The sequence below is a fragment of the Cydia fagiglandana genome, chromosome 21 (assembly GCF_963556715.1).
Source record: "Cydia fagiglandana chromosome 21, ilCydFagi1.1, whole genome shotgun sequence".
In the NCBI taxonomy this organism is placed as follows: domain Eukaryota; kingdom Metazoa; phylum Arthropoda; class Insecta; order Lepidoptera; family Tortricidae; genus Cydia; species Cydia fagiglandana.
The window spans coordinates 15,185,862-15,195,156 of NC_085952.1; the positions used below are offsets into that span (position 1 = coordinate 15,185,862).

At 38.9% G+C, this 9,295-nt stretch overlaps 1 protein-coding gene across 1 annotated transcript in view; it reads right to left on the minus strand.

Moving 5' to 3' along the window:
* LOC134675258 (actin-binding LIM protein 3) overlaps positions 1-9,073 on the minus strand; it is a 115,207-nt gene extending 106,134 nt beyond the window's left edge. The window contains exon 1 of the mRNA XM_063533477.1: positions 8,624-9,073. Coding sequence (XP_063389547.1) covers positions 8,624-8,828 — 205 coding nt within the window. The 5' untranslated portion in view covers positions 8,829-9,073. The remainder of the gene's footprint in view (positions 1-8,623) is intronic.
* Positions 9,074-9,295: the final 222 nt, after the last annotated feature.

The window sequence follows — 9,295 nt, forward strand, 5'->3', positions numbered from 1 at the left end:
CATCTTAGTTGAAATGATTAAACAATTAAGATTCAAATTGACCAATATCTTAGTTCAGGCTAATACGCCATAAGTCGGTGTAATCATGTTCTTAGTTGAACTTATTTGGGTCAAATAGTTAATACAGTAATTCTTCATGTTAACATTGATTTACATCTTAGTTAAACTAACTTGTTTGTTTTAATTATCAAGCCCTTAGTTGATCTTACTAGGATCAATTAGTTAGCATAATTATTTTTCGTGTAAATATTGAACAAGATCTTAATTGGTTCAGTTACCTAACAATAGTAATAGCAATCAGAATTACCTTGTTTGATGTGTTTTTCTTGTTAGGCTCGTATGGAATCAAGATGCTTGATTACGACCATTAAGATATTGATAGGCCCAACCAAATTTTTTTTAGAGTGTAGGGATTAGTGTAGTTTTGACATTTAAATAAGTAATTATGGTAACAGAGGGCCTACCTAGGGATTGCAAATCCGAATCTATTTTACAAAATCCGGATTTTCGGATAATTTTCACGCCGAAATCCGAACTTCGGATAAAATCCGGATTTAGGGAATGTTTTCTTGGTACCAAGGAATAAATTAAAAAAAACGACTTTCTAATAAGAAATAAGTCTTTTTATTTACTGTAATAGTCTTATGCAGTGGCGTAGCTAGATGGGGGCGGCCCGCCCCGGGTGTCACCCATTTAGGGGTGACACCATCGAATTTTTATACATCTATAAAAATTCGTAAAACTGTGGCAGATTGCACAATCGCCATTAAGAAAATAATATACTCGTACAACATGCCCACGAGGAACCCGAGAGATTTTGACAGTGTGTTCCTGATCAATATTTAAAGACTAAAATGTCCTATAAACTGTTTTGGAATTCGCCTAGTTTCAGAGTCCCACCAGCCAGCTAAAAAAAACATTTTTTTAATTGTTACTTAGTGTAAAATGTTTTTTTGATGGCGATGTTGTTACTATGGGACCTAGTCCAAATATCCTTATTGATAGAATGTAAAAAAGTGACAAGTACTTTGCAAAAACTAGGTTTTACAAAAAAAAAAAACATTGAGTGATAGTTTTACAAATAAATAGCATTTATATTTTATCTACAAATACGTACAAATAAATCGAAAAAAGATCTTTTTTTCGCGAAATTGACGTAATCTTTTTTAATATATTTTCCTTCTTTTGGCCTCGGAAATGCGTGGTTAAAATCTCCCGGGTTCCTCGTGGGCACCTGGTATGGAGCAATAATATGTTGGCGCCTCGTAGGGCATTTTATTCAGAAAGGTTTTTTTTTATTATGTGATTATTTCTGTAATTGAGAAACCATGTCACTGTTTCTAATTGGGTGACTCTGGACTATTTGAAATTCATTGCGATATGGGATTGTACAGAATCTCTTCCACATCTTGCACTTGGCAATAAAAGATTTGATTTTTTTTTAACATAAATTATTTGTATATCTTTCACGGGACAATGATGACTCGGACCTTTGGGAGGCGTGCGCGGAGCACAAGCCAACACGTAGATGCCCTTTTAGCAGGGTACTGACTGAGCGAGCAGCCTCGCGAGGCAAATCCTCGGTCAGTCAGGACGTGCCTCGCCCGAGGAAAACGCATGTCCGGCCTCGGCCGAGCGCGCCTCGGCCCGAGCCGAGCGTTGTCGGTTTTTTGTCCATGCTCAAAGGCACCTCAGTAAGTTTGCCGCGCTCACTCAAGACGGTTGTGTTTTGCCTCGCTTGTTCGCCGCATGTTAGCGCCATGGATAAAGAACAGTGCCTTAAATTGATACAACTATATGGTGAATATAGACGTTTATGGGATGCAAAATGTCCCGATTATACTAATAGAGGACTAGAGGGCTTTTCCGCGCGCGGCAGCCTCGTGCAACAAATCCTACTGACAGAGGCTGCCTCGCGCGGCATTCGTCCGAGGCTGACTCGCGGGGCTGCTCGCTCAGTCAGTACCCGGCTTTTGTTGCCCGAGCCTGCCGCGCGCGGAAAAGCCAAGCCACGGTGACGCCGGAGCCTAACATCGAACACTCAGTTTAACGTGAAGTCACACAGACACCGCGCTTGTTATGAGGCTGTTCAAGGCCCAAGGCCAGTGAGTGAGCCAGGGAACCCCCCTCTACCCGCTTGACGCGTATTTGCAGTAATCAGAACATTTTAACGGTGCAAAAGGCAATTGTATAATAGTTTAACAAAAAATCCGAAAATTCGGATTTGGGTTTAAAAATCCGGATTTAGAAACGGATTGAAAAATTGGCGGATTATCCGGATTTTCGAAGTTCGAATAATCCGGATTGCAATCCCTAGGCCTACCGCGAAACACGAAATTCGACATTTCGTTATTTGCCTAATTATCGCTCGAATACGAAAGAGTGATAGAGACGTCTGCGTCTGTAGAAATTTAGAATTAAGTGTTCCGCGGTAGGCCCTCCGCAGAGCAAGGCTAGTGATTATGGCAGAAATATTTGTCCTTACATAGCTGAAGTTATATTAAAAGGAAAAGTGAGTTTAACCGTGGACGGAAACGACGAGTTCCCGTCGTGCTAGTAGAAAGGAGGAAGCGAGGTTTCACCGCGCAAGCGCAGTGGACACGGGAGCGGCGCCCGCGCGTTCCGTTTACATCCTTACTTTGAACAGAGACAGAACTTTGATTGGTCACAGGTTGGTCTGCTGTTTACAGTACGTCTGAGCTGACTTTGAACAGAACAAAGTAAGGAAGTGTCATTATAAACTTCGTATTACATATTGTCATTACAAATGCCATGCAGTTGCAGAACTAACTTGGTCCGACTCTACTTCTTATTTTAATATCGTACATATTTATATATACAAATACAGACATACATCATAAGTCTGAACAAGACTTTCAGATGTTGATTGGTGAGCAATCTGAACGAAACTATACGTATAAGTATAAATTCATGCCTACTAACTGAAAAGCCACCATCGACCAAAGGTTTATGACCGTGTTCAACTGGAGTTAGTAATAGGTTAGTGTTGGTACTTATGCGTCGATCGGCGCAGACGGTCGGCGACTGTGATTGATCGATCACACTTTTTGCCGCCGCCATAATACCAAAGGTCTACGAACAGTTCTATCCAGTTAACTGACCATACGTAAACCTTATTGCATATAAATAAGGTCTGCAAATTATCATCCGTCTAATCCGCACCACGGTAAAAATCGTATCAGCAATCAGTATAGTGCTGAATGGGTGTAAACTTAAACTTGTTCTGTCTGGAGTTCAAAGTCAGAACAGTTTATAATAGCTATATTTGCATTTTAATTTGTGTCTCCGTCTGTGAACTGAGTGATGAATGAAATGACCCTAATTAAAGACCTCCGCTACAGCTGATACCAAAGCCGAACGTTTCATAGCTTCATATTAGTTTCTCATTTCTTCAATTGAAAATAGAATATAAAATATTTATTTGGCGTAAAATATACATTAGGTACAATTGTATGCAATGATATTTCATATCCTTTTATATTTCTGAATTTGGAAACTCTATGTTATGTGACATGCGTTCTGATGACCAGATGCGATAAATAATAACTGACAAAGATAGAGAAGAAAGGGCTATATCAGGATAGGTAGTACCTAAGTAGTAATAACATAATGATGATGATGTCGATGTGAAAAAGATTCAAAGCAAGTTGCATCTAAGTTCCGTTACACCAAATTCCCAAGAAAATAGATAACACAAAAGGGCCAAAAATATTTCTCCTGATGGTACTCTGTTATTCTACATACATACAACTGTCTAATTAATTATCTTCTGAAACTGCCATAAGTAATATAACCTTGGAAGACATGAATTGTCCGTACGAAACTGTTCTTGCTAAATTGTTTCCGGATCGCTCAGGCAACCGCACTTATTGCCTGGAGTTTTGCGGTTTGCACATTTCATTTACGACTAATAAATAATAATAGCGAAGTACAGTAACATTCAATAATACACGGAACGAAAAGAGTTAACACACTTCCATAAAACACATTTAACAGTGCACATATTTAGTAGAACTAAACACAAATCCTACACACACAACAGGAAATGAAGACGAAAGCCGAAAGCGATATTTAGGTTAGAAGCTTAGAAGGAAATGCTCTAATGAAAAAGGTCAGACCTCCTTAATTATCATTGCCAGATTCTAGCGATAATTGAGAGTACAACAAGACAAGTTGATTTAAATATTATGAACCATTTATCTGATACACCGATGCATAACATTGAAGAGATGTTTGGTGGTTGGAACGATCGTTTTCAGCAGCAGTCGAGCGGTAAATCTCGAGTCACGGCATTTACTAACACGATTTGATGATCGTTTCCCTCATCACTAGGGATTGCAATCCGGTCCGGCGGATCCGGTAATCCGGCCGGATCCGGCACTTTTTAGGAGCTACCGGATCCGGTAGAAATCACCGGATCCGGACCGGATCCGGGAAAATAGAATAAAAGACTGCACGCAGCACCCACTGCGCGTTTTAAGTGAGATAAAGGCGACGGATAGAAGAAAGAAGTTAAACAGAATAAAGAACGAATGAAAAAATCTAAATTTAATTAAAATAAGAAGATATTTAATATGACGATGATTGAGAAAAGAAGAGCATTTCCTCTTCTTTCATGTTAGTGGTACGAATCTGCACGATACGACGATTATTTAAATAATTAGAATAAAAATTAAAGGATGGAGATGCAATGTATGTAAGGCATTTGTAACGACCGGTCTGGCCTAGTGAGTAGTGACCATTCAGTAACCCTGCCTATGAAGCCGATGGTCCTGGGTTTGAATACCGGTAAGGGTATTTATTTGTGTGATGAACACAGATATTTGTTCCTGAGTTATGGGTGTTTTCTATGTATATATGCATGTATTTATCAATATACTATACGTATATATATCGTCGCCTAGTAGTACTACCTAGAGCTAGCTAGTACCCATATTACAAGCTTTGCTTGGTTTGGTTTGGTTTGGGGTCGATCTGTATAAAATTGTCCCCAAATATTTATTCATGAATTATTTATTTATTTGTGATTTAGGCTATAAAACTATTTTCACGGATAAAAAACGAAAGCAAGATAATATTGGAGCGCATTTCATATAATTTTGGTTAAAAGTATAATATCTTGTTGTAACTAGAATGGAAGTCAGCGTTAGTTACAAATAATTCCATCAAAAGAACAGTTACGGAAACTTGTCCTTTCAAGGAGTTCCATTTCCCATCCCACAATTATCCCATTACCAGGCTTTGGAATCTGATCCAATTTATATTTTTATTGTAAACGTATAAATTTGAGCAGAATGTGAATGATTAAAATTAATAAAATTAATAAATGACTTAGATTTCAAATTTTATTTTTAACTTGAGCTTGACTATGTGACTCTTTTTAATTTAATACTTAGTTCTATTTTATTGTTAAAAAGTTATTTCTTATTACTTTTTAAATTGTTGTTTTATGACTACATTTGTAAAAATACCCTTTGTTTCTCATATTAACGCATAAAACTTGAAAAATATGTCATTTTATTAACGTTAATATCCTTATACCTAACCGGATCCGGTCCGGCCGGATCCGCCGGATTGAGGCTAAAATCCGGCCGGATCCGGCCGGATTGAAAATCAATCCGGTTTGCAATCCCTACTCATCACATAAGGTAATCTAATCTGGAAATAAAATGTTGTTAGGTTCTAATTGATGTGAATTTGGTGTAAATTGTGTAAATAAGTATAAAGAATTCGCAAGACTGAAGTTTCTATACAATATGTCAATTACAATAAGTCATTTTCTATACAATATGTGATTAAAAACTTGAACCAACAAACGCTAGTCTTATGTGCACGTAAATTTCTCATTATTACAAATGTTAATAATAATAAAAAACATTCTATGCGGATTAACAGATTGTAAACAACAATGGCGACACTATTACTCAAGAAGATTACATTAACAATAACTCCTCTGATAATATAATAGCAAAACCAATTAGTTGTATCAAGCTGACAGCTCTACGACAGACAAACAACACAATTAACTATAGTAGTCCACTGCTATCTAAAAAGATGACAATAACACTAATAAAGAACACTTAATTAAAACTTCTGCAGAGATAAAGCAATTGCAATATCTTAAACACGTTTTACCGAATTTTATTGCCCGTAAAAAAATTTGAGGTCGCAGATACGAAACCTGTCTCGAACCTTATTAAACTATTGCTCAATGGCAAGTGTTAGATAACAGACCGGTCCCGCAGACACGTTGACACACAAACTCATAAACTCACGTAAAGTGTTCCAGTTAATTGACTACAGTTTTTATACAGTGCAATCAGTTTGAAGTAGGACTAGACCAAAAATTGAATTCGAGGCGATTACAATATTTGAATTACAAATCGTCGTAATGATATAGCGGGCAGCGGGGTATAGTATAGATTGGTGTAGATTAGTTAGAGATCCAGATTATTTCGTACACCTCGCTCGGTTAAGTACCTCTGCTGTTAACTCAGTAAACTGTACTTGGAGCATTAGCCAGTAAGTAGAAAACTTTATCAGGTAGCTTATTTAGCGGGAATAAATTAATCTGGAGCCGTTGACCAAGGTTGAGTGAAGATTAAGTAAGTAAACAATGACAACGGCAAACAATGCCGTAATAGAAAACCACTGTGGGAATACTATACAATTCCAATTAGATTAGTTAGACACATATGTATGACTATGAAAGCAGAATTATTCAAGCAGTTAACCCAGAAAGCTACATTGCTAATTGGAAAAGAAAACACTGGTAAACAAAGACCTTGTTGTTCCGGCACAAACGGAAATATGTGCATTCAATAGTCAAACGAATATACTATTTAGGTGGCAAACAGACATACACCCCGCCACATTTACCATAGCATATGAATTGTTCGCAACTCCGGGAATGTCACATCGGCGTTTCCGATTCTTTACAAGTCGATGGAAGGAGTGTTCCTTCTCTAAGACTCCAATTACTGAGAAAATCTTGACACACTCTCTTCTAATATTACACAGTATAATTAGAACCTTCTAGGGTACCTTATACTGTGGTCACCTGTACTTTGTCTCTGTGCTGTACGCGAATGACCAGATCAGTAGCGAATGCGATGCAGTTTCTCCTTACCTCGTTTAAATGCAGGCAGAATCGTGACAGCCGGGGCCTTTTGTTTGTAAAGCGGCATAAATAAAGATATTTACAACCCGCAGCTGGTCACGCGGCGAGATGATTGAAGGAGAAACCGCATTACAATTTATAAATACGGGAGAACGTGAAATTGAATGGTCCATGACGAATGCAAGCAATCAGCGAGGATTATTTAACATGTCATGCAATCGCTGTGATTTTTTTGTGTGCAATAACAATAATCAGACACCGTACACTTAAATAGATTCAAAGATTTAACTTTCAATTCGTCAAATTGATTTACATATATGACATGGTTCTATAGTGGCCCAGGAATCAAATTGGCAGACTGTAACCATTGTAATCATAAATAAAACTCGGCTGTCAATACACCAATGTCACCCAAAATTTTATCGCGAAATGTCCAGATAAAATTACAGACGATTCTTCATAGAGCATTGAGGTGAAATAGTAGTAAACTTTCGAAAATAGAATATAGGTAACGCGCATGCCGAGAAACGTCGAGGTGTTGCCAACATCTCCTGATCTAGATTTCAATTCCACGAAGCCGACGAGACTCAAGAAATGCCGGAGATAACGCGAGGTATAACAAAGTCAGTGTTTTTAAAAAGAGGACGCCAAAGAAAAAGCGATGGGAAAAAAAGCCGGAAAAGAGGACACAAATTCCTGAAACAGTACCTAAGGAGGGAGGGAGGGATATCTCCATATGGCCGAGACAGGAAGAGATGCAACCGGAATAAGTTCAAGACATGAGATAGAAGGAGTCGATTGGACAAACAGCCTATCGAACACTAATTGCTCCATTAGCAAACTCTAGACTGTTCAAACGATCCGATTCCGAGCAGAAATAAAGCCATTACTTTAATAGTTCTTAACGACACCATTACAACATGAATATTCAACACTTATGATGTGATTTTGAATGGTTTGAAGTCTTTGTTTGTATAAAAGGTGACGCAATGTTGTTTGGAACATTTTATTACATAGGTACCTAAAAATAATCAAAGATTGCATACGTAAAGACATATCTGTAATCTACACTTTATTTGACTTATTGATAGCTTAACGAGTAATCCGTTTAGAAGCCTCTGCAAAAGAGGAGTTGAAATTATTGACTTCGTAGTTTTAATAAGCTCATGAACTATTATGATTACTCATAGCTCGGGGACAACACGCGCGACGACTCCGGGTTGCTCTATTGACTTTAATTTTGCTAGCCCAATGAGTAACCAGCAAGAATGTGCGATGAGCGCACCAAGGTCAGTTAATGATGTAACCGCTGCCTCGATTCGGCTGCGCGCTTTTATTTAGCAATAAAACCGCACAATTTTATTGTCCGACGTCAATCGCACTTATCTCGTAACCTCCAAAAGATGACATCACGATAACGCTAATGATAAACTCAAACCTGTTTTCAATTAGATCCTAAGTAGAAATGTTTATATTGCTGACCTTTCTTAGCTTGTTTCTCACGTTCCTTTTCCTTTTCGCGAGCCTTCTTTTCGCGCTTTTCGCGCTCCTGCTTCTCCTTCTCCAAACGCTTCATCTCCTTCTTCAAATCCTTCTCGTTCTTCCTCGACTTGGTGTCGTCGATCTTCTCGGACAGGATGAAAGTCCCCGTCTGGACTTTCGCGTCCGTTTCGTCCTTCGGCCTCATCGCACTCACTTACACAAGGGTAATGTAATTATAGAAACAGAATCCCGTGTTGCACTCTGAAAATTTTCGATTCCGCACTCGACTAGCTACCTTCTTATCAAGACGAGCGTCGACGCTCGCGATTGGCGAATCCGTATCAAAGTTATCACTGACACTCGACTGTTTCGAAATTCGGAGGGCGCTACGATAGCCGCGAGTCGCGTCGTCCGTCTGTGGCGCGGTCCGGGGCAGCACTGCCGGCGCCGCCGGCGCGCGCGCCGCGTGGGAGCGTCAAACTCTAAAAATAAAACCTTCACTTCCTATACAGCATATGGAATCAGAAGACGATTTATGGGCAATGAACCCATGAAAGCTTTTCGCGGTGACTAAGCTGAGCTGGTGTTTACGCTCGATTTCGATGCCAAGGTTGCAGAATTAGCAACGTTTTATCGGCAATGTCAATGTCACCGTTGCCACTTCCGACCCGA